At 39.4% G+C, this 26,760-nt stretch overlaps 1 protein-coding gene across 1 annotated transcript; it reads right to left on the bottom strand.

Moving 5' to 3' along the window:
• ICOS (inducible T cell costimulator) lies at positions 1-25,257 on the bottom strand. The gene is given in 5 exon segments (NM_001034275.1): positions 1-1,979; positions 2,421-2,505; positions 3,851-3,957; positions 4,542-4,880; positions 25,194-25,257. Coding segments are annotated over 5 exon segments (630 nt in total). The 5' UTR covers positions 25,252-25,257; the 3' UTR covers positions 1-1,938.
• Between the last annotated feature and the right edge of the window lie 1,503 nt (positions 25,258-26,760).

The raw sequence follows: 26,760 nt of genomic DNA, 5'->3' as shown, positions 1-26,760 counted from the left end.
TTTATTTCACAGAAATTGTATCCTTTAATAATTCCCTTTGAAACATACAGGGCTAAGGATGCAGGTGTTTCAGAGTACAACTCAGACAACCAGGAGAAGTGGACCACCTGAGGGCTGTCCTCCTCACTTGACACCCCACGCAGAAAGCCACAAACAATTCTGGGAACACCTCTGCAAAGCCAGCCAGGTTGTCCAACTCAGTAGAACATCGTACTTGATTCAAATTACACATTCAGTACTGTACTGTACATATCCAGCATCACACATGCTTAAAATAATATAAGTATGCATAATGACATCTCAGGTCTCGTTTTTAAAGTAATGATAAGCAGGCAACTACACATTCTAAAACTACTAAATAATCCCTTTTTACCTAAATTGAAAATGTCACATACACATTGGCTGCTTCAGAAGCCTTGGGCATGCAGACAGGAAGTGAAGAAAATATTTCAGCTAAGAATAATCACATGTTGCATGTACTTAAGAATCTCTACAGCCAAACTGAAGGCAAAGGAAGACTGTCTTGAAGAGCCAGGGCCAGTTTCCAGGCTGAATGGTTACTAGGAGGGGGGGATCATACAGATGTTTTCCTGACACATCTGTGTTTCATCACAGATCCTGGAGGAAAAGTCAAGCAGACCCACTCTGGTTCCCAGGGTGGCTTCAGCCCCAGGGGGAAGACCACCTGGTTGTCCTGGCTCAGTAGAGTCTCCCAATTCTGGGAATTCCATCCAGGTCTGGATAGCTGCTCCAGGCTGATGGGGGCCACTTCAACCTGTAAAGAACAGCGGCATCATGGCTGAAGCTTGGCAGTGACCTCTAAGAACTGTAGCCTTCTGCTGAATGGATCATGGGCTTTACCTTCCAGGACAATGCTTGACAAAGAAAGATGGTTTTCTTAGTTTGTTCAAAATTTTAGCATGATATCCAAAAACAGGCTGGTTTGTAATTAATAGCACCGTGAAAATATAAAAATAGTAGAAAAAAGTGTCAAAAAATGAAGTCACTTTTGATTCTGAGCAGTGCTTCCTACCACTGATGTCAACATGTCAGCAAAGTAAACCATTTGGAAAGTAAACTGAAGGCAAAGTAAATCTTTTTCATAGAATACATTATAAGGACATCTGGAAAATTTTGGGAAATTTGGGAAAATAAGATATCTCTCTGGAGCAAAAATTATGCTTATTTAGGGAGAATACAGGCAAGTTATATTCACTAGACTGCAACTACATATATGTAACTGAGCAGCAGAAGGAAAAAATGTAGACAGTAGCTCCCAACTCTGTATGCCTGTCAAGTAGTTAGGTAGAAGCATTTTTAAAAGGAAAATTGAGGGCAGAAGAAAGCATCTAAATTGTTGGGGCAGTGGTCAACTGGGGTTAAGAAGTTGGAAAAGAGTGCTGTGTACAAACGTATCAGTATGTTATTGTTACACATCCACACCTCAAAAATAAAATAACTACAGTTTTCAAGCATCTTCCTCTACTGCCTGATTATGAAAGGAATGGTCATTCCTACAGAAAGAAAAGGTAGTCTGTAGTGAAATGCAGATAGACTCTGGCTCTCAGCTGCCCATTTGCTTTGCAGATTTGGTACCCCTGACATCTTTAAAACATTTTTGTAGATGTGTTTGTTCTCCTGGCTGGTGCTTTGCTATAAGCAGATGTGAAAACAGGGATTCCATCCCAGTGAGGTCTGTTTGTCGAGCACACATGAGCTGGGCTTTCTATAAAGCTAGTTGCAAGAGGGTATTTGTTTTAAGAGAACTCAACAGTACTAAGGCAGTCTGTTGAAATCCCTATTGACTGACGTAGTCAGTGGTCCAGACTGAACAAAACTCTAGCAGAAGATGTATGTAGTCAAATCAAGTCAGACTCTCTGTGGTCCAGGAAACAGAGAATCTTGCCCTTCAAGTTGTAGAGAACTGGCCAAGGTGGTTCATGCCTGGGTGCCAGGGAGTTCCAAATTACGGGTCACATCTGTAACAGAAATATAGCATAAATTCTTTAAAAGTTCTTTATGTGCCAAGCCCATTCAACAAAACTTCTCCTTTCCTCTGCCTCTTATAAACACACACATATACACACACACACATACACACACACAGGGAAACATATACCCCTTCTAAACTCTTCTTTATGTTTCAAGATTGAGCACCAGTTCTACATTTTCCATGGAGTTTGACCCAACCTCTATTGTAAACTTGGCTCCTACTGCAAACTTTGAGCTCTACCATATTGTTTATTTTCAATGAATGAGACAAAGCATCAATTCAGTGAAAATGAAACTTTGGCATTTTACAGAAAATACTAAAATTCTGTCTTAAAGACATCTTCCCTTCTTTTCAAATAAAAAATTAAAATTATAGGCTTCATGTAAAGAACACTCTTCCCTTCCCAAATCCCCGTGTGTCACTGTACCTGTGGGTGCAGGCTTTTTAGCAGTGTTCACCGCTGCCATGAACATATATTCACTGTTAGGGTCATGCACGCTGGTGGGATACTTCTGCAAGAAAAGTCAGAAACGTGGTTTGTCTTCTCCTCGTCCCCATCTCCATTCTTGTGTGTGTGTGTGTGTGTGTGTGTGTGTTACTGATTTCTATTCTTTGTTGAAGAAGTATGTGACAAAGTATTAAATGAGACTTAGGCTCTTGACTTTGGGATTCCCTGATAGCTCAGTTGGTAAAAAATCTGCCTGCAATGCAGGAGACCCCAGTTTGATTTCTGGGTCAGGAAGATTCACTGGAGAAGGGATAGGCTACCCACTCCAGTATTCCTGGGCTTCCCTTGTAGCTCAGCTGGTAAAGAATCCGCTTGCAATTTGGAAGACCTGGATTCAATCCCTGGGTTGGGAAGATCCCCTGGAGAAGGGAAAGGCTACCCACTCCAGTATTCTGGCCTGAAGAATTCCATGGACTGTGTAGTCCATGGGGTCGCAAAGAGTTGGACACAACTGAGTGACTTTCACTTTCAAGGGGAACCATATGTGTAAAGGACTTTAAATAAAAGGCTTTTTGCTCGGTATCTTTTCTCATTTATGCCTTTACTTTTCCTTCCGCCATAGACTTAAGACCACAGGACTTATCTTACTCTCTTCCTTCTTTGTCTCTCTTTCCAAATTCCTTTCTGGAAACAAATACACATACTGTATGGCCAATGATCACACTGTGGATGTGCTTGAAGGTGCTAACATCCTTGCATAATACTCAGAATGGTATAATTTCTTTGAGAACCCATTTTGTGATAGATTAAAAAGAATATTCGCCAGCACAGAGAGACTTTCGTTATCGTTCTTTTATCTTTCTGCATAGCTTTTCAGTGATTTTCTTTAAAAGCAAAGAGTCCTAATAACTTACCATGTAAAAAAACTGGCAGTTTCTTTCTCAACTACTGATGGCATCTTCCAAGACTTTCTCACTGATTATTTCTTAATTGACAAGTTGAGGAAAGCTTATAACTGTTTCATCTGCCCTGACTTTGGAAACTTAGAATCAAATTTGCAGTCCACATGGAATAATATTTTTTAAAGTCGGAAGCATCTTTTTAAAAAATCTTTTAAACTTCCTTTTCCCTTTTGGTCTTTCCATGGCCCCTTTCCCTTAGCATTTTGGAATAATAATAATGACATATCTCTCTGGAAGCCACTGAACTCTTCTTGGAATGAAGTGGCTATAAAGTAAATAAGCTTCTGTTCCAAGTTAGTAGTTTAATTAATAGGCACATCTTAAAGAAAAGACATTATCTGTCTGTCAATCAAATTATTCTGGAAAAAGCAATACATACTCTGATGAGTAAAGAACTACTGATATCCCCCAGTAAAGCTAGTGCAAGAAAAGATCGACGTTGCTCACCTTTTTTGTAAGCCAATACATAAGGACACATCCAAAAACGCAGACTGTAACAAAAGCTGCACATCCTATGGGTAACCAGAACTTCAGCTGGCAACAAAGCTCTGATTCTGGGTTGAAAAAAAAGATTAGTTAGACAAGGAAAAAGTCTCAGAATCAAATCTCCCCTTTCACTGCTGAATTATAAGTTCATTTACTAAATTTAAAAGATCTATTTAATCAAATAAAGTTTCTATTCAGTACAACCATGAAATGCAGTAAATAGTAAATAAATAACATCTCAGTATGATAGCAAGGATCCAAAAATAAAACCAAAAAGACCCCATGTACATATATGTCTACAAATGTGGTTAATGGAGAAGACTCTGCTGTCTATGTTCTTGCAAAACAGTAAGAAAAGTAACGTAGAAAACTATTGTTTTCAATCATCTCACTTAATTCCACACACCCCAACAAAAAAACCCAAACCTTAAACTTTAGGTGAATAGAGGTAATAGCTCTTAAGCCATGGGTTTTGACATTTGTTCTAATTTTTTTCCTGATTTTCAACAGCATGTCTGTTTTAAAGACAATATGACCTATTTCTAACTCAGCAGTTTATATGATACTTGTTTGTTTAACTGTTTTCACAAGTGAGAAAAATGTTAAAATGCATATATACTCTTAAGTCTAGAAGATGAAAGCAATATCTTACCATAAATATTCAAATATTCTCTGCTTAGAATATCTACTTGAAAAGGAGGAGGATCAAAAATTGACAGTTTGCAGATGTAATAGCTGGCATAAGAACTGTCCAAATTATATAGAAAAAAAGAGACACTATTATTGGATAACTGAAATTTACAGACATTCAGATTCCTGATGGATACTGTGTCTTCATTTTCCTTAGTCTTAGTGAGATCACAGAGTACATTATCCCCTTTCAGCAACTGCATTTTAAATTGTCGAACAGTATCAGGGTATTTGCATAAAATTTGTACACCTCCATTGTGAAATATGAACATCTCAGATGCAGCAGAATCATTGAATTCTCCTGGGCAAAAAAAAGAAAGCAAAATTTTATGATTTTGTTCCTCTAATCATTATATTGGAACACAAAAGTCATCTCTTCTCTTCATAAAGTCACCATCATTGCAACAAAATGAAAGAACTTCACAACCAAAATATAGAATATTAAGGTAGAACTGTGAATTAGGAAAAAACCTAAACAGAGACTTGTTTATCATACATAAGTACATAATATTTAATATATTAAATAATACATTTACATAGTATAAATCAAGCAGAAGTGGTTCCTTCCTTTTGGCAGATTTGATATTGGAGACAGATGACAAATAAATATGTAGTCATGCACCATAATTTATGCTAGAAATGGAGTACTATTCAAATATAGGTACATGGGTCCTAATTTTTATTGAAGAATTCAGATAATGCCACTTGGAGAAAGTGACTTTGAAAATTAAAATTGAAGGAGGATTAGCACTTTAGTCAAACAATGAGAAATTCGGGGAAAAACATAGTTTAGGGAAAAAAACTTTTTAAAGCACAAAACAGCTTAAACTAAAAATGAATGATTATGTATAACTATATATTTACACTATATGCTCTAAGAGAGTGAAAGAACAAATGAAAATTATTTTCAAATGATAGAAACATGTCTTCTCTGAACCTCATCCATTGAGAACTGAATCAAAGTCTGATGATAAAGATAAAGATCCAAATTTTCTATTTACTGTCTCATTTTAATAAACAAATTTGAAGCTTATAGGAAGCCAAAGTTGTTTTTGTGAGCTACATAGGGGATCACAGAAGAAAGAGGCTGAAATGGTTTTGGACCGGTTGCAGATTCTGAGTTATAAGTTCAAACAGCTCTCTGCCTTCCTTTTTCCTTTTTTATTTTTAATATGATTAAATTTCATACTGAAATTGTTTGGAAAAAATTATTACCATGACAGTTGCTAGTTTAAATTTTGAAATCCCTGGTTTTACTCTTGAGAAAACTATGTAACAAGTACAAAGAATTTTTAAGGAAAAAAATTACCTTTTGCTCCTATTCCAGTGAAATAGATATTATCTGTGAATTTTTTGCTCTTTACCTTCCAGATATATACTTATTTTATATAGAAACGTATTACTTAATGTTCTTCTATTGGCATTTAATATTATATTATAAATGTTCTATTTTTTACATAGTCATAATAATTATCCTTTTTAATGCCTATACAAAAGGCTGAATGTCAATCTAGAATAACTTGTTAAAGCATTCCACTCATGTTGACTGGTTGGGGTTATTTCCAGCATTTTGATTTCATGTAAATATTTCAACATGTGGGAAAAATCTTTTAAAGACTCTAATGACACTCTGCATGGCCATGTTGCTTTTGGGAAGAACTGTTCCACTTTTTAACAGGACTAGCATTATGCAGGAGAATTCACTTGCCACAACTCTGCTTACACCAGTGTGTCAATTTTATTTAAGATTTACCATAGTTACTTACTTTTTTTAATATCTCTAGGCTTTCTATCTCTCATATTGTTAGGGAATAGATTTTCAACTTGAGAATTTGATTGTGAAAATATATACGAGTGTTCTATTTTTCAGTTATGGCAGTCCAGATTTTTCAAACTAACTCCCACACCGAAATAACCAAAAATGCTTAATGAAATGCCTAAAATTATTAATTTAAAAGATTAAATGGTGAAAATAAAGAAGAAATTACTAGATTAAATTTAAAGAACCAGAATCAAAGGAGAAAAGCAAAGGTTAGAACTTGCTTTTACTTTGAGAGTGTATGCTGTTCTCTCAGATTTATATTTTCGTTTTCATGTCTCAACTTCCAGAGTCTGAAAGTGAGAAATCTGGTAAAAGACATTTTATCAGATTTCTCCTTAGTAAGGTGAAATCCCCAAGGTTTGCATTCTTAGAATACAGGTAAAGCAGAAGTAAACCAGCTTTCACCCAGATTATGCCCCCCCTTCAAATCACTCCAATGGTCCAGAAAAACCTCAATAACTGAACTTTGTTTAAGGTGATTGGGATTACTATTCAGTTCAGTTCAGTTCAGTCGCTCAGTCGTGTCCAACTCTGCAACCCCATGAACCGCAGCATGCCAGGCCTCCCTCCCTATCCATCACCAACTCCTGGAGTCCACCCAAACCCATGTCCATCAAGTTGGTGATACCATCCGACCATCTCATCCTCTGTCATCCCCTTCTCCTCCTGCCCTCAATCTTTCCCAGCATCACTGTCTTTTCAAATGAGTCAGCTCTTCGCATCAGGTGGCCAAGGTATTGGAGTTTCAGCTTCAACATCAGTCCCTCCAATGAACACCTAGGACTGATCTCCTTAAGGATGGACTGGTTGGATCTCCTTCCTGTCCAAGGGACTCTCAAGAGTCTTTTCCAATACCACAGTTCAAAAGCATCAATTCTTCGGCATTCAGCTTTCTTTATAGCCCAACTCTCACATCTGTACATGACTACTGGGAAAACCATAGCTTTGACTAGACGGACCTCTGTTGGCAAAATAATGTCTCTTTTTTTAATATGCTGTCTAGGTTGGTGATAACTTCTCTTCCAAGGAGCAAGCATCTTTTAATTTCATGGCTGCAATCACCAACTGCAGTAATTTTGGAGCCCCCAAAAATAAAGTTTGTCACTGTTTCCACTGTTTCCCCATCTATTTGCCATGAAGTGATGGGACTAGATGCCATGATCTTAGTTTTCTCAATGTTGAGTTTTAAGCCAACCTTTTCACTCTCCTATTTCGCTTTCATCAAGAGGCTCTTTAGTTGACATATTATAATAAAAATCTTGAAAACAACCAGGGGAAAGAGACTGACTTTTTTTCTAAAAAGCAACTGTTAGACTGACAGGTGGTGTCTCAAGATCCACAATAAAAGTTATGATACAGTGGGATTACATCTTATATCTTTAGAGTACTGAATGAAACTGTCAACCTAAAATAAATTGTCTAGGCAGACAGAAAATGTATATGTAACTTGAAACTTTGATAAATGAAGTACACATGTTGTGATTTCTTAATAATGACCAAAAGAATAGAAACAGACCATAAAACCCAAATGAATGTCACAAAATTTAGTACGATGCTTCTGTACAAAGGGGAAGAAGAGTTGGAATCAGGAAAGAAATACAGAGCGGAAAGCTGTCTGTGTGCTGACAATGTTTGACTTCTGGACCTGTGGTAATTGTGGGAGTAAGGTAGTATGCTAAGTCACTTCAGTCGTGTCTGACTCTGTGCGACCCCAGAGATGGCAGCCCACCAGGCTCCCCCGTCCCTGGGATTCTCCAGGCAAGAACACTGGAGTGGGCTGCCATTTCCTTCTCCAATGCATGAAAGTGAAAAGTGAAAGTCAAGCCGCTCAGTCGTGTTCGACTCTTAGCGACCCCATGGATTGCAGCCTAACAGGCTCCTCTGTCTATGGGATTTTCCAAGCAAGAGTACTGGAGTGGGGTGCCATTGCCTTCTCCAAAGGTAGTATGCTTAGTAGTTATTCATTAAATTGCACATTTTATTTTTTCACTTTTCTGAATAGATGCTTTGTTCTAGAAAAAAAAATGGTTTCAAAGTACAAAAAAGAAAACTAATGCTTGTTTCATTTAAAAAATTGAGGGTAAATATAAGCAACAGGCAAAGGGGGAAAATTGATCACATGAGAATAGGTGCAATCTACATTAGATTAAAATAAAAGATGATTTGCATGGGGACTTATTTGTCTGAAAGTAAATTATGTTGCACTACTCTTGCTTTGATGCAGAAGATAAAATCAGTGAGCTGGTTCACAGTTTCTTTAGAAATGTTCACAGCAAATTTCCCAAGGACTTTAGAATGGCAGTGTGTAAACCACAAAGGAATCTTGGAACAAAAGTGTCTGCAGCCACCCTTGTGCTCACCCAGACACAGATGCACTTCTATTTCTGAAGATGATTCTGTCCGCACCTTTTCCTCCTTTTATACCCACACTATGACCTATAACCCAACACAACATGAAATATAATGGTTGGTGGTGCAGAGTGAGAGAAGTACAATGCAGTGGTTCCCAAGGAAACCAGAGGAAAATTCTGGCTTTGCCATTCGCAAATCTCTGTAACAAGGATCTCTCTCTAGACTGTAGTTTCTTCATCTGTGAAATAAGGAACTGGGACCAAGACATCTTAAAGTCCTTTCCAACACTTACTATCTGTGGATTCAGGATGAGAACATAACCAGATGAGACCATGAACAACCAAGAGAGATTACTTTGCTATTGGATTCTTCAGAGGAGAAACCATGTTTCCATAATCCTCTCTCTGTTCCAGCATCTTACTGGGCTATTCCAGGAAGTCAGGAGAAATGAAAATTAATGAGACTATCTTCCTGACCTATAAGAGCATTTAGGTATGGCTAGGAAGACTCTTGAGAGTCCCTTCGATTACAAGGAGATCCAACCAGTCCATTCTGAAGGAGATCAGTCCTGGGTTTTCTTTGGAAGGAATGATGCTAAAGCTGAAACTCCAGTACTTTGGCCACCTCATGTGAAGAGTTGACTTATTGGAAAAGACTCTGATGCTGGGAGGGATTGGGGGCAGGAGGAGAAGGGGATGACAGAAGATGAGATAGCTGGATGGCATCACCGACTCGATGGGCACAAGTTTTGAGTGAACTCCGGGAGTTGGTGATAGGGAGGCCTGGCATGCTGCGATTCATGGGGTCGCAAAGAGTCGGACACGACTGAGCGACTGAACTGAACTGAACTGAACTGAGGAAGACTACTCAAGTTTTTCTTGAGTGACAGTGCTGAGGGTGTAAGCTCGGGGAGTAACTGCTGCTGCTTCTGCTGCTGCTGCTAAGTTGCTTCAGTCGTGTCCAACTCTGTGCGACCCCAGAGATGGCAGCCCACCAGGCTCCCCCGTCCCTGGGATTCTCCAGGCAAGAACACTGGAGTGGGTTGCCATTTCCTTCTCCAATGCATGAAAGTGAAAAGTGAAAGTGAAGTCGCTCAGTTGTGTCCGATTCCTAGCGTCCCCATGGACTGCAGCCTACCAGGCTCCTCCGTCCATGGAATTTTCCAGGCAAGAGTACTGGAGTGGGGTGCCATTGCCTTCTCTGCGAGGAGTAACTGGAGATCCCAAATTCTCATATCTAGAGACACTTTTTTTTTATTGGAGTATAATTGCTTTAGAATGTTGTGTTAGTTTCTGCTGTACAACAAAGTGAATCAGCTATATGTATGTATATATGTATATGTATCTATATATCCCTTCCTTCTTGAACCTCTTGCCCACTCACCCGCCCCCCTCGGCACCCACCATCTCACCCATCTAGGTTATCACAGAAGGGAAAAAACCATCACCAAAAAAATCTATAAACAATAAATGGAGACAGTGTAAAGACAAGGGAACCTTCTGCTAGACACTCTTAATTATTCATTTTATCAATTTTAATATATAAATTGCCTGTCACCTTTTTATTATTAAATGTGGTGGTAAGAAGCCTGACTTAAGTGTCCACATACCCAATGCTTGGAGGAGGAAATTGCAACCTACTCCAGTATTCTTGCCTGGGAAATTCCATAAATGGGGGAGCGTGGTGGGCTACAGTCCATGCGAGCTCAAAGAGTCGGACATGATGGAGTGACTAAGCGTGCAGACACACCCAACACTTAAACTTTCCATCTGGAAAACCATTTAGTAACTCTTAATCTGCTATTTGAACTTTTTCAACTACAGGAATCAGATAGGGCATGTAATCAATTGCTTCACAATTGCTCTGGATCCTGTAGAACCTCAAATCTCTCATCACAAAATCTCCTCATTCTTTGATGGCATTTGAAAAACAGTATCAAAAGGAGGTCATCCCTATAATCATGACTAAAGCATTTAATGGATATACAGGCAATTTAAGGAAAATCTGAATATTTTAGTTCCTTATAACTATAGAAGCAGCTAGAATCTTTTCTCCACATTTCCCAGATGTTATCTTCAAGTCTGATATTCAACCAGGAGTACTGGTACAATAGCACCAACTTTTATAGTCAGTGTCTGCTTTGATTGGGCATCACATCTCTTCGGTCAGTTCTCCTGCCATGCCAGTGGTGGAAAATTGTGACCGTCTTCCTCATCAATGTCTTTCTTCTCACATACCACATTTTAATATAAAATCATCCTCTAAAATAGTCTCTTACACTCTCTTTGATATGTTCCTCACACTTGCTAAATCACCGTCTCCATTCCCCAGTATGCATAAGTTCTCATATTCACTGTCTGCGCATGTTTCAGGCATCCTGTAAACAGCTCCACCTTCACACTTGTGTTTCCTGTAACATGATTCAACGTCTGCCCAGTATCAGACACAGTCAAACCTAGCAAACATACAAATCATACAGCAAGTCCAATTTTTCCGTTTACAGTCAACTGATGACCCAGACAGATTAGATTGTCTGTCTAAGGTCACACAACCTCTTGGGCACATGAAAGATTTGGGGTACAATCTGAGGTTGAAGTGCCACTAGCAACAACCAGAGAAAGTATAATGGAAGCAGGCAACCACAAGAAGCTTTACAGTGATCACTTCATATTGAGTCTTAGAGGATCACTGTTGAAATCTGTCTACAGGAAGAAAGCCTAATTTCCTGCACCTCTGTTTTAAATCCAATAGAATCTACCCATTTCTCCATCTAAACTGCTATTGGTCCAAATTAGCAACATCTCTCTCTGGCATGACGAGAGCTTCCAAACTTTCTGTTCTCACTCGTGCACATTCACCATCCATACTCCTCAGGGAAACCAGAATAATCTTCTTATGTACATAATCCGATAGAGCACTTGCCCTGCTAACAAAGCATCCAGGGCCTCCCATCTCAGTTAGAAGAAAATCTAACTCCTTACACTGGTTTCCATGACTTGCATGATCTACCCTGTCTTGCTAACACTATTTAATACCAGTCACTCACTACACTGCAATCACACTGCTCTTCTTTCTATTCCTCAAACATGAGAAGTTGGACTCCAGGGCCTTAAATTTCTTGTTTCTTTGTCTGAAATGTTATCTCTTATTTTCATATGGCTGCTTCTTACTTCTCCAGCAACCACTGACCACTCAATCCAAGTGAAAGTGTTAGTTGCTCAATCATATCTGACTCTTTTTGACCCCATGAACTGTAGCCCTCCAGGTTCCACTGTCCATGGAATTTTCCAGGCAAGAATACTGAAGTAGATGGTCATTCCCTTCTCCAGGGGATCTTCTCAACCCAGGGACTGAACCCAGGTCTCCCACATTGCAGGCAAATTCTTTGCCATCTGAGCTACCAGGGAAGCCCCATTCCAAGTCATGTTCTAGCATATTACCTGAGATAAAGTATCATTATCTGATTTGTTTGTTTACTTGTTTATTACCCAATAATGTAAGCTTTAAAACCAGAGACCTTGTTGATTTTATCCAATGATCCATCGCAAGTATCTACAATAGCACCTGGTATGTAGTAAGTCACAATAAATATTGGATGGATGGATGGATGGATGAATATGTAGAGCTCAGAGATATAATAAATCTAGGGAGATAAAGCATAGAATATTAAAGAACCAAAAAGGCTCTTAGAAATGATCCAGTTAACCCTTTCATTTTAAATTTAAATTTATCAAGCCAAACTGGGGTCAGAAAAGTGAGTATATTACCCAGGATTACACAGCTCATAGTTGGGACATGATCCTAGGGTTGCCTTTCCTCTGCAGACAAGTACATGCAAATACACAATCAAGTACAGAAGATACCTCCTCAACTGGGATGTCAGATTCTAATGAATATTACCTGAGTATTAAAGAAGCATGTTCTTTAAGTACTATAAATATCTACCAGGTTCATAAAGACTTATTTGTAGGTGTGCATCTAAGTTGCTTCAGTCATGTCCAACTCAGTGCAACCCTATGGACCGAGCCTGCAAGGCTTCTCTGTCCATTGGATTCTCCAGGCAAGAATTCTGGAGTGGGTTGCAATGCCCTCCTCTAGGGGATCTTCCCAACCCAGTGATCAAACCCAAGTCTCTTAAGACTCCTGCATTGGCAGGTGGATTCTTTACCACTAGTGCCACTTGGGAAGCCCAGAGATTTGTTTAGATGGTTGACTATTCTCTTGGTTCTTGTATCTACAGAGAGGAAGACAGATTTAAACCTGGTTATTTTTGTATCCTCCAGAGGGCAGAATCATTAAATTTGCCCAATGGATGTCTATGATAGGTGCCTCTGAACCAATAACTGTTCTAATACACCCAGATGTTTCATAACCAGAGCCTGTTAGTGATTTGTAATAGAAAGTGAAGTCACTCAGTCCTGTCCGACTCTTTGCTACCCCATGGACTGTAGCCTACCACGCTCCTCTGTCCGTGAGATTTTCCAGGCAAGAGTGGGTTTCCATTTCCTTCTCCAGAGGATTTCCCAACCCAGGGATAGAACCTGGGTCTCCTGTATTATAGGCAGATGCTTTACCATTTGAACCACCAGGGAAGATATTTGTAATAGAAACACAATGCTATCACATTTAGCACTTAATGCATTGTTAAAAACACAAATAGGATAATGCTCTCTTGAACTCTGGTGATGAGTTTTAAAATCTGGATAATAAGACTTCGTTTTTGTTTTGCTACCATATCTGTTCACTTCTTGTTGCTACTCCTAGATTATCAGTACTCTAAAATATAGATACTATACTTAATCACATTGACCACCATGTCTAAAGGGTTCAGTCTTTCCAACAGAGGTTCAAACCTGTTCACTGCTGCTAACTATGATTTTTATAACATTATCATTGATATTAGTAGACTAAGGTTTTAACAGTAAAATCAAAATCTTTGTATTAGATGATTTCTTTAGATCTTCAAACATTTCAAAAGATAAAATCATTTGCATCTTCTTTTAGGGGCAGCTATTAAGAAAAAGCTCTGAAAAAAAGTTCACCTGAGAATTGCACTATGGTTCAGAAGTTTATTTGCAAACTGATTCTTTTAATATCTGAACTATTTCATTTCTTCAGTGTCAGATTGTCTTGCTAGAACCCGTTCTGCCAGGACTCTTTATAAGCAGTCATATTATGCTTGTTTGAAAGTCTTTTGGCAAAAACACTTTAAAAACCCACACAGTGCAGAGGGTGCAAGACAGATCAGCAATTTGACTTAACTCTCCTTAACTCAGACTTTTAACCACAAACCTCCACAAAGATCTGAGTGATAGAAAGATAAGAACTCCTGAGTATGCAATTATTGATAGGCTTATTAAAAATATTTTCTGTAATCCAATAACGATAATCTTTAGCTTAGCATAGCACACAAATGTGACATAAGATGCAAAGTGCTAAAAACGGCAATGTTTATGTTAAGGTTTTGTTACGTTTGGGCTTTTACTAAGAAATTCTAGCATTTATAAAATATGCTTTCTACCACTTTTTTTAAACCACTCATAAGAACATTGTCATTTCTTATACACCTACCAGCTAAAACTTTTAGAATCCTGATTAGCAGATTTTTATATATGCATTATTTCTGCTGCTGCTGCTGCTGCTAAGTTGCTTCAGTCGTGTCCAACTCTGTGCGACCCCATAGACGGCAGCCCAACAGACTCCTCCGTCCCTGGGATTCTCCAGGCAAGAGTACTGGAGTGGGTTGCCATTTCCTTCTCCAATGCATGAAAATGAAAAGTGAAAGTGAAGTCGCTCAGTCGTGTCTGACTCTTAGCGACCCCATGGACTGCAGCCCACCAGGCTCCTCCGTCCATGGGATTTTCCAGACAAGAGTACTGGAGTGGGGTGCCATTGCCTTCTCCAGAAAAACAGCTGCTGCTGCTGCTGCTGCTAAGTCGCTTCAGTCGTGTCCGACTCTGTGTGACCCCATAGACAGCAGCCCACCGGGCTCTCCCATCCCTGGGATTCTCCAGGCAAGAACACCGGAGTGGGTTGCCATTTCCTTCTCCCATGCATGAAAGTGAAAATTGAAAGTGAAGTTGCTCAGTCATGTCCGACCCTCAGCAACCCCGTGGACTGCAGCCTTCCAGGCTCCTCCGTCCTTGGGATTCTCCAGGCAAGAGTACTGGAGTGGGTGCCATTGCCTTCTCCAATATTTACCTTATTATTCAAAGGCATCCATAATCTAAAGTAGAGATTTAAATCAGTAGCAAGGGTAGGCAAAATAAGCCCAATCCAAAGTCTTAACATTTGAAGAAAAGGAAGTAAAAAAATTTAAGAAACAAAGGAGAAAGTTAAAAAGCCAAAAGTGTGTGTATATGTGTGTGCGCGCGCGCGTGCATACTGACACAAGCATAGATTGTGTGAATTGCTTTTTTCTCCAAGGAACTCTGTAGAGGAGGTAAAATAACCTTTGGTGTTCCAAAATGTGTAATGCTTTTAAATGAAAGATTGGTTTTCTTCTAGTAAAAACTGATGGGAAAATCCCAGAGATGTTATAAACTTTGTCGTGATATTTACAAGTGATTAAAATAAACTCTACTCTCCACTCAGTAACCTTTATCTCCAGCCCACCGTTCCCTTGGCTTAGTTCCTTCTTTCCGGCTTCCTTTCAACATCTTTCTCAGGATGTGCCTGACACATCAAGAGTAACATTTCCAGACTGAACTCAGCATTCACTCACCAAACCCAAACAAGTCCTGTCCTTTAAGGAGTTAGGACCTCAGTCTTCCTCAGGTCTCCCTCTCTCTGATCTGCCTCTCTGACTGTCCTGATTCTATTAGTCACCAAGTCCAGTTGCTCTCAAATTCAGTTGCTCTTCTGTATTCCTATCACCAATCCAGGACTATTTCACAACTTCCCTCATGTGTGGAAGCATCTTCTTGACTGGCATTCTCAACAGCCTCACTCCCTCCAAATCTAGCCTCTATGCCTGCTTCCAAAATCGTGTTACTAAAAAGCATGCTACTCCCCAGGTTAAAAATATCCATTACCTTGTTGCTTATGAGGTTAAAAAAACCAATTTTCTTGGCATGATACAAAACCCTTTCATGATATTAAGGACCATATAGCTTCAAGCTGCACTGTACATTTTGGCCATTCCTTTAACTTGGTTACCTCTATCCCCATAGACTAGAATAGCCTATTACCACTTTATTTGCTTAGAAATCCTTGTTCATCCTTTAAGAACAAGTTTAAACTGGTCTCAGAGACCCCTAGACAAAGATTCCCATCTCTATGCTCTCAATTAATCTTTGTTTACATTGATATGTTTATAATATGTATAAGCTTAGATCATAATTATTTTTGTCTATCTTCCTCATTTAACCAATAGCTTTACAAGTATAAAGATTGTACCATGGTCACTTAAATAATCCCAGGACCTGGAGTATATTAGATACTCAATAATAATGAATGAATGAGCAGATGGATATGAAAAATGAGCATGATTGGTAAGTGTCCTTCATTAGGGTGAGGAGGTGATCAAGGAAAACAGAGCAAAAGAGCCTATTTACTAGATAATGGAGAACACTTATTTCCAAGTCCAAAGGCAAAGGCTCAGACTGAATGACTCCCAACCAGTTCTCTGGAGCCCAGTGGTTCTGGAGTTATACAAATATCTAAGCCTTCCAAAGCTTCCAAATGACAATAATAATAATTGCAACTTCTAAGCATTGCATGTTTCTCATGTATTAAGGTTTTAGATACATTACATTCAATATATCATTTGATGTTTATAACAGTATTTGACATCAGATTTTCTATATTTATCCCTATTTTACAGATGAGGAAACTGAGGCTTGAATAATGGGCCCAAAATGAGGTAGAGCCATGATCTGAACCTAGACAATCTGAAACCAGAGTCACCCTTCCTAAAGAGCCCCTTAGTCCAATAATCTAGCCCAACTCCCTAATTTTATAGAAACTGAAACACAGAAGCTAAAGAGACTTGCTGAGAAAAAGGAAGAAAAAGAAGTTCTTAACGTTAACCTAGATTTAGAAGTTATTTTCAAGTATTTCTTTTCCTTCAAGATGTATTAGGTATATAATTGTTCCAAATACTTAAAGTGGTGTTTATGTTGGTGCCAAGGGGACATTTCATGCACAGATGGGCTCGATAAAGGACAGAAATGGTATGGACTTAACAGAAGCAGAAGATATTAAGAAGAGACAGCAAGAATACACAGAAGAACTGTACAAAAAAGATCTTCATGACCAAGATAATCACGATGGTGTGATCACTGATCTAGAGCCGCACATCCTAGAATGTGAAGTCAAGTGGGCCTTAGGAAGCATCACTATGAACAAAGCTAGTGGAGGTGATGGAATTTCAGTTGAGCTGTTTCAAATCCTGGAAGATGATGCTGGGAAAGTGCTGCAGTCTATATGCCAGCAAATTTGGAAAACTTAGCAGTGGCCACAGGACTGGAAAAGGTCAGTTTTCATTCCAATCCCAAAGAAAGGCAATGCCAAAGAATGCTCAAACTACTGCACAATTGCACTCATCTCACACACTAGTAAAGTAATGCTCAAGATTCTCCAAGCCAGGCTTCAGCAATACGTGAACCATGAACTTCCAGATGTTCAAGCTGGTTTTAGGAAAGGCAGAGGAACCAGAGATCAAATTGCCAACATCTGCTGAATCTTTGAAAAAGCAAGAGAGTTCCAGCAAAACATCTATTTCTGCTTTATTGACTATGCCAAAGCCTTTGACTGTGTGGATCACAATAAACTGTGGAAAATTCTGAAAGAGATGGGAATACCAGACCACCTGACCTGCCTCTTGAGAAATCTGTATGCAGGTCTGGAAGCAACAGTTAGAACTGGACATGGAACAACAGACTAGTTCCAAATAGAAAAAGGAGTACGTCAAGGCTGTATGTTGTCACCCTGCTTATTTAACTGCTATGCAGAATATATCATGAGAAACGCTGGGCTGGAAGAAGCACAAGCTGGAATCAGGATTGCCAGGAGAAATATCAATAACTTCAGATATGCAGATGACACCACCCTTATGGCAGAAAGTGAAGAGGAACTAAAAAGCCTCTTGATGAAAGTGAAAGAGGAGAGTGAAAACGTTGGCTTAAAGCTCAACATTCAGAAAAGTAACATTCATGGCATCTGGTCCCATCACTTCATGGGAAATAGATGGGGAAACAGTGGAAACAGTGTCAGACTTTATTTTTTGGGGCTCCAAAATCACCACAGATGGTGACTGCAGCCATGAAATTAAAAGACACTTACTCCTTGGAAGGAAAGTTATGACCAACCTAGATAGCATATTCAAAAGCAGAGACATTACTTTGCCAACAAAGGTCCGTCTATGGTTTTTCCAGTGGTCATGTATGGATGTGAGAGTTGGACTGTGAAGAAAGCTGAGTGCCGAAGAATTGATGCTTTTGAACTGTGGTGTTGGAGAAAACTCTTGAGAGTCCCTTGGACTGCAAGGAGATCCAACCAGTCCATCCTAAAGGAGATCAGTCCTGGGTGTTCATTGGATGGACTGATGCTGAGGCTGAAACTCCAATACTTTGGCCACCTCATGCGAAGAGTTGACTCATTGGAAAAGACTCTGATGCTGGGAGGGATTGGGGGCAGGAGGAGAAGGGAACGACAGAGGATGAGATGGCTGGATGGCATCACCAACTCGATGCACATGAGTTTGGGTGAACTCTGGGAGTTGGTGATGGACAGGGAGGCCTGTCGTGCTGTGATTCATGGGGTCACAAAGAATCAGACACGACCGAGCGACTGAACTGAACTGAACTGAACTGATGTTGGTGCCACGTATGTTTTATATGATTGAAAAGGTTATTATACACCAAAAAATACATAAAATTATTTATTGTATATGAAATTACATTGTGTTTAATACACTCATTTCCCTAGACAGCCTTAAACCATTGTGTGTTGAGCTGCCTTGTGTACTTGAACCTGCAACAAAGTCTGGGTCCTTGCTCTAATGAGGTCTAAATTCTTGATAAGTATTGTAACTAACTTGCCTGTAGAAAAGTAAACAGATATATTCACATCTATAAGAAACTCTCATAGTTAAATAAGTGCAAACAGGAACTCCAAGAAGATTTTGCTTCAGTCCTAAATAGTACAAAATGAACAAAGCTTGAATTTGAGAATGGTAGGCTGCAGTCCATGGGGTCACAAAGAGTCGAAGAGTTGGACACGACTGAGCGACTTCACTTTCACTTTTCACTTTCATGCATTGGAGAAGGAAATGGCAACCCACTCCAGTGTTCTTGCCTGGAGAATCCCAGGGATGGTGGAGCTTGGTGGGCTGCTGTCTATGGGGTCGCACAGAGTCGGACACAACTGAAGCGACTTAGCAGCAGCAGAGGTTTATTTCTGTTTCTTGTTGTTTTTTATGAATGAATTTTTTTGGCTCTAAGTCATAGGAGAGTATAATTGCTGGCTATAAAAACTTTGATGTCTTACACTTGAAGAGGTTCCTTCTAAGTGATCGTCTGTTGCTTGTTGGAAGTGCCATGTCTATGGCAGTACACTCAGACAAACAAAAGACACTATCAGAACTAGTGGTTGACTGACTCAAAATTCTTGAGTCCATTACTTTCCTTAAAGACAACCTGATTCTTCTTGGCTTTTCTTCATGCAAAGTAGATCCAGACATCAGTATGTCTGCAAGAGTCAGAGGAGGTTCATATCCCGGTTTCTGCCTCTCTCTAAACTTGCCTGTCTGTTTCAATCAACCATACAGGCCAGACTAATGGGAAAAATCACTTGTTGACTAACAGCTCTCATTTGTGTTACATATTTTTTGCATACTTAAGTTACAAACTCCAAAGTGTAATTTTGAATTTTCCTTAAAAGGTGTTGAATGCCATATTCTTATTTTACTTAGAATGACCAAAATGTGTCATTTAATAGACTCAATTTATTAGAATAGAAGTAGCACAGAGATGCCATTTATGGAGTAAACGTGGCTTTTTATTCAGGCATTGAAGACAGCAAATGATGTGTGCTGCTGCTGCTGCTAAGTCGCTTCAGTCGTGTCCAACTCTGTGTGACCCCATAGACGGCAGCCCACCAGGCTCCCCCGTCCCTGGGATTTTCCAGGCAAGAGTACTGGAGTGGGGTGCCATTGCCTTCTCCGAAATGATGTGTAAGTGTATGTGTATATACATGTGTGTATATGTATATGTACGTGTATACATATGTTTATATATATACTGAGCTTTGAAATTTTATCTTTTGCATCTTTTATGTATAAAAGTCACACTGTTAGGATAGGGAGTCAGCATAAGCTATGGGTTTTGCTCAGTTTGCAACTGTGAATACTGAGGCCAATTTTTTTTGTCAAGCAAGTCTATGGATACTACAGTGAGCAAAGCTTAGATGAGAACTGAAATCCTCCCTACACACTCGCATTTTGTTTCTACTAAGAAATTGGAATATTCTGCAAGCAATTTAAAAACCAAAATATTCCATTTCATCTGAGGAAGTTGTTAATACCAATTGCAAGTTATGAAAGTCATTTTGTTCACTAATTATGAAACAACAAGGATCTCAACACCTTCATGAAAATAATAAGCATTTCTAGAAAGAAGGAAAAAAAGACAAAGATATGACTAAACAACCACGGGAAGAGAAAAATATCCCAAAAGTTTAAAATAAAGAACTGAAATCTTCAGTTTGAAAAGACTCACTCAGTCTCAAACAATGTTAATGAAAACACTCACAGAATTAGGCATATCCTAGTGGAATTCCAGATTCCAATAAGTCGCTCAGTCGTGTTCAACTCTTTGTGACCCCATGGACTGTAGCCTATCAGGCTCCTCCGTCCATGGGATTTTCCAGGCAAGAGTGCTGGAGTGGATTGCCATTTCCTTCTCCAGGGGACCTTCCCAACCCAGGAATCGAACCCGGGTCTCCCGCATTGCAGGCAGACACTTTACTGTCTGAGCCATCGGGGAAGCAACGAGACTCCAGAGAAATTTTTTTAAGCTACTTGCAAAGTAATGAGAGTCAGACTAGCATGGAACTATTTACCCACAACCCTAGAAGCCAGCAGACAGTGAATGAATATCCACAGACAATTAAGAGAAAAGAGGACAGATCAGGAATCTTATTCCCAGGAAAGATATTAGTTATTCATCAGAGTAAAAGGAAAACATCTTTACCCATGCTGGAATTCAGAGACTTCAAGGTATCTGAAGAAAATAATAGAAGTCTTCTGAACATTGGATAAGAACAGGGATGATAAGGCAGGAGCAGATGGCAAGACTGATGCTGCCATTGAAAAGAGGTGATGTGAGTATAAGGAGAGAATCCTTCAATCAGAGGAGAATTTCTGTTAGAGAAAACTTAGCAATGATCTGCAACTACAAGTTTTCATTTATTTCAACAAAACCCACATATGGGGTGTGCATGCTAAATCACTTCAGTCATGTCTGACTCTTTGTGAGCCTATGGACTGTAGCCTGCCAGGCTTCTCTGTCCATGGGGTTCTCCAGGCAAGAATATTGGAGTGGGTTGCCATGTCCTCCTCCAGGGGAACCTTACTGGTCCAGGGATCGAACTCAAGTCTCCTGTGTCTCCTGCACTTTCAGGCGGATTCTTTACCACTAATGCCACCTGGGAAGCCCCATGTAAGGGTCAAGGGTGCACTAAACAGAAAATATAAGAGTGAAAAGAGAACATCGTGAAGTTCCCATGTCACTGCAGGGGGTGGGGGATAAACACGTCAAGCAAGCCTATTGTCATTATTGATTTTATTATGATTTTATCATTTCATTATTAAATTATGATTTATTATTTACAATAATAAATAGATATTCAATTAAGATGCTCTGAATATGACAGTGACTTAGTCAACCAAGAAGTGTAGCAGACCTTTCAAATTACAGAGGGAAGACTTCCTCTGTAGTCTGTAAAAGAAACTTCCTCATTTCAACAAAAATAAAAGAAAATACCACAACCAAGGAAAATCAAAATAAACATAATGTTGAAGGAGTAAAATCAATATAGGGCTTGCTTGGTGGCTCAGCAGTAAAGAATCTGCCTGCAATGCAGGAGACACAGTAGACTCAGGTTTGATCCCTGGGTTGGAATGATCCCCTGGAGAAGGAGATGGTAACCCACTCCAGTATCTTGCCTGGCAAATCCCATGGACCGAGGAGCCTGGCGGGCTACAGTCCATGGGATCGGAGAGAGTTGGACACAACTGAACAACTGAGCACAAACACACTAAATCAACATAGAGTTATTGTACTGAGTGAGAAAATGGCGTGAATTCAACTACTGAAAGAAAAATGGACAATTTGGATTTTTTAAATGTAGCACAAACACTGGAAGGAGGAGGCTCAAAGGTTGCCTCAACTCCTCCCCTGAACACTGGGGAGGAGCAGATGCTGGAGACACCAAAGAGATGGTTTTTCTCTCAGATGATGGAGTTGAGGAACCACTGCTTCAATGCCTAGGTGACAAAATCAAGGCTCAAAATGAGCCTGAGGGTTCCCCTTCCAGCTTCCACCCAGAACACACCATGAGACATGCACATTTATTAAACACCACCTGATCTTGCCCATTCACACTTCACTGCTTTCAAAGTGGTCTTTCCAAAACCAGAATTCATCAGATCACCCACATGGTCTCCATTGCCCATAAGTTCTGGAAAGAACGTCTTCTAAATGTAGACAGAAGGTCCCACTTTTCCCAAATGCTTCTACAACAAAGAACCTCCTATTGTTCCAGAATCATTAAAAGAAGATGGTTTTGTTAAATTTTACATTGAGATCAATAGAAGACTGAGAATCACCAAGATTTCTTTCCCTCTTAACTCACCAACCAAATAACAAAACTGGTAATTTCTCTTATTTGAGATTCATGTTATTTCTCCACTACTTCAACATGGTACAGAAAGATAGTGGATATTGGAATCAGATGTATTTGAATTCTAATCTTGGTTCTGCCACTAAATACTAGGTAACCAAACACTTAGCCTTTCCTGAGATTCTTCAAACATTATCTAAGAATGCCTACCTCTTCGTGGGATGAGAAAGCCTACCTAGTTGGGAGGATTAAAAATATGCCAAAGGAAGGGAGCTGCAAGAACTTAGTTGACTGCAGTTTTGGTCTTTACTTTGCATTTAGAGTCTTTAAAACAGTAGTTGCTGAATAAATGGATTGTGATAATACTTTGGATATGATGACCTAAATGGGAAGGAAATCCAAAAAAAAAAAAAAGAGAGAGAGGATATATGCATACATGTAGCTGATTCATTTTGCTGTGCAGCAGAAACTAACACAACATTGTAAAGCGACTATACTCCAACAAGAATTAACTGCAAGAAAGGCATAGTGATTGCCTTAAATTAGGAGCATAGATGCTCAAGTTCATTTAATAAGGAATGCCTTACCAATGGTAAATCCCTGAACCAGCTGAATCAATTATATAAATTAAAGGAGCAAAACACAGCTAGAAAAAAAAATTGTTAAGCAGTTTACTATCTCCATCTAGCCATTCATGCTCCAATTTTGCCACCAAATAGGAAAACAGCTTGTCGTGTGGCATGGTTTTCTGTGTGATGAGAGGGAATGTTGATTTTATTCCATCAAAATTTAAGATATATATCATTCCAGAAGTACAATGTATTAATCAGCTTAGTCTGACAACTGGAAATAATTCCACCTAGGCTGGATCGATCCTTCCACAGTGGTAACACCATTGTTAATTTGAATCTCCTGAGCATAATATCACCACAAGTACCCAGTCGGGTTTGGCGTACTGGGACACTTTCTAACAGTACAAACAACCCCTTCAATGACTTGAACCAAAGTTCTTGGGAGAAAATCCACAATCCTTCATGTGGCACATAAGGTCTGAATAGTCTAGCTTCTGCTTTCCCTTCCAGCCTCATCTTGCACCATCGCCAACTCTTTCCCTCTCTGTCCTCAGGCACATCCATCTTCTTCCTGCTTTCTGACTTACTTCATTCCTTCCTGACACAGGACCTTTGCACTTACTCTTCTCATGATATGAAATGTCCATGATATGAATGTCCCACCATTCTCCCCATTTATTCTTATTTATCCTGCAAATCTCAGCTCAAGGACCACTTAAAAGACTTGAATGAACCCCACCCCCCACCTGCACCTCCATATCCACCCAGTCTACACAAGTTTTTTTTGTTACATCCCCTGATGGAACTGAGTTCTGTCTGTAATTGTCATTTCATTCACAAAATTATCTGACTTGCCTCTCTCCAGCCTTTCAGTTAGGTTCATGAGAGCAGGGACTAACCTGGTTTTGCTCATCATTACACACACAGAGGCCAGCACAGTACTGCCTACATGGCAAGTTCTTGGTGCTGAATGAATGAACGGCTGAGTGAATGAATGAATGAACATCGATCCCCGTGCTATTCCCTGTTGCTTGTGCAGCTAAAGGATTTCACTGGCTGTAGAAAAGGTATTGTGGTCCCAAACTACCCTTGGGACCTATAAATAATTCCTCATTCCTCTTAAGAGCTTTGGAGCCACCTTGAGCCACCACAAGCTCAAATATTTGATCAATACACTTTTTTTTTTCTTTGAAGATAAAAATAAAGTCTGCTTTTGGTACCACTGCAAAACATTTCTAAATAAAAGTATACCAACCAAAATTCTGCCTGCACTTTTAGTGTTAGTAAAACTTCCCAAAGTAATATAATTTCACTTTGTTTTTTCCCAACCTTGGGAACATGGCCCAGACTTAAAGATAAAAAGAAAATAATTGAAAACATACCCAATAAGAAGTAGAAGAAACACATATTAATTTCATCGTTGGTAGCATTATTTAAAATATTCAAATAGAGCCTGATATACACCATATAAGAGAAAGAATTGAGGACTTCAGAATGGTTTTTTTTTAGTGTCTTCAGAGGCTAAGGACTGTTTTACATTGTCCATTGATCCTTGGCCTTTCACAAGGACCTTGACATTAGTGCTAAAAAATCCCTGTGGCAGCCAGGGCATTTCTGACAAGACCACCCAGATAAGATTAAAATAAAACTCCTTCTTTTCAAAGCCCTTCCATTTTATTTTCTCCCAGTCAAATGCCAGGCCTACTTAATTTTCATTCTGTTGACACAAGTCATTTTGCCTTTCATCTTCCTCTGAGAACAGTAAGCCACTCTTCTATTTTATCCACTAAAAGTTAACTTCAAGCAGGTAATTTAAAATTTTAATGATCTGATGAGACATTTTTCATCTTAAAACAGTGACATAAATGCTGTTAGCCATGGGCTTGGGCTTTTCTGTAATTGTTCTTACTTTCTAAAAAACAAACAAAAACTTTCTATTTGGTGCCTAACTTTTCCACCTTTGATTTTTCTTAATGTTCACTTGAATTATAACTTAATAATGCATATTCAATAAGTCACTTACCTGCTAGAATTTCAACTTGGATGCAGAAGAGAAAGAAATACCGGAGGTCTGACTTCATGTTTGCCAGAAGCAAATGCAGTTTTCTCCTTCAGTGTTTAAGCCTGACAGTGAATTCACGTCCTTAACTGTTTTCTATTTGCTGGAAAGGAAGTGGGTTTGGTGGGGGTTGATGTCGTGTCACACTTACCATCAAGGCAAGGAGGTGTCTCTGAAGTGATGTCAATGTCAGTGGCATTATTGCTCATGGAGGTTAAGTTTAATTCATGGATTATTATAATTTGTTATATTTATGTATTTGGCTGCACAGGATCTTAGTTGCAGCACATAGGATCTGGTTCCCTGACCAGGGATTGAACCTGGGTACCTCCTATATTAGCAGCATGGCTTCTTAGCCACTGGACTACCAGAGAAGCCCCTTACTCCATGGATTATTGATGATTTGGAAGACAAAGGAAAACTTTGCCCTCATTTCAATTCCAAGAAAACAAATGAAAGAGACAACACCTGCTATTTTCAGAACCACCCTATTCCCTCTGAATGAATAGTTGTTGGGTATAGCATGACCTAAAATTAACCATATGATAAATAGCATGTATTTTGATGCATTTCTATCTTATGCTATTTGCTCCAGAGATAGAAAACCTTTGAAGTAGGACAAGAAATACATAAAATTACTACAAAACTTCGGGCTTCCTTGGTTGCTCAATGGTAAAGAATCCTCCTGCAATGCAGGAGACATGGGTTCAGTCTCTGGGTCAAGAAGATTCCCTGGAGGAGGGCATGGCAACCCACTCCAGTATTCTTGCCTGGAGAATCCCATGGACAAAGGAGCCTGGTGGGTTACAGTCCACAGGGTCACAAGGAGTCAGACATGACTGAGCAACTAAGCACACAGGCATGCACTACAGAACTTTAAATAATGATATCTGAAGGAGCAGCAACACAGAAATCTAAGAAAGAATATTTTTTATGGCATTCATTGTAGATGGTAATTTTCCAAGTGATAGAGTCAGTTTTAATCTAACTTAAACCTTGCCTCTTGATGAAAGTGAAAGAGGAGAGTGAATAAGTTAGCTTAAAGCTCAACATTCCGAAAACTAAGATCATGGCATCTGCTTCCATCACTTCATGGGAAATAGATGGGGAAACAGTGGAAACAGTGTCAGACTTTATTTTGGGGGGCTCCAAAATCACTGCAGATGGTGATTGCAGCCATGAAATTAAAAGACGCTTACTCCTTGGAAGGAAAGTTATGACCAACCTAGATAGCATATTCAAAAGCAGAGACATTACTTTGCCAATGAAGGTCCGTCTAGTCAAGGCTATGGTTTTTCCAGTGGTCATGTATGGATGTGAGAGTTGGACTGTGAAGAAAGCTGAGCACCAAAGAACTGATGCTTTTGAACTGTGGTGTTGGAGAAGACTCTTGAGAGTCCCTTGGACAGCAAGGAGATCCAACCAGTCCATCCTAAAGGAGATCAGTCCTGGGTGTTCATTGGATGGACTGATGCTAAAGCTGAAACCTCCAGTACTTTGGCCACCTCATGCAAAGAGTTGACTCATTGGA

Source organism: Bos taurus, chromosome 2, assembly GCF_002263795.3.
Source record: "Bos taurus isolate L1 Dominette 01449 registration number 42190680 breed Hereford chromosome 2, ARS-UCD2.0, whole genome shotgun sequence".
Lineage (NCBI taxonomy): Eukaryota > Metazoa > Chordata > Mammalia > Artiodactyla > Bovidae > Bos > Bos taurus.
The sequence above is the reverse complement of the archived record's forward strand: the minus strand, read 5'-3'. Positions and strand labels throughout refer to the sequence as shown.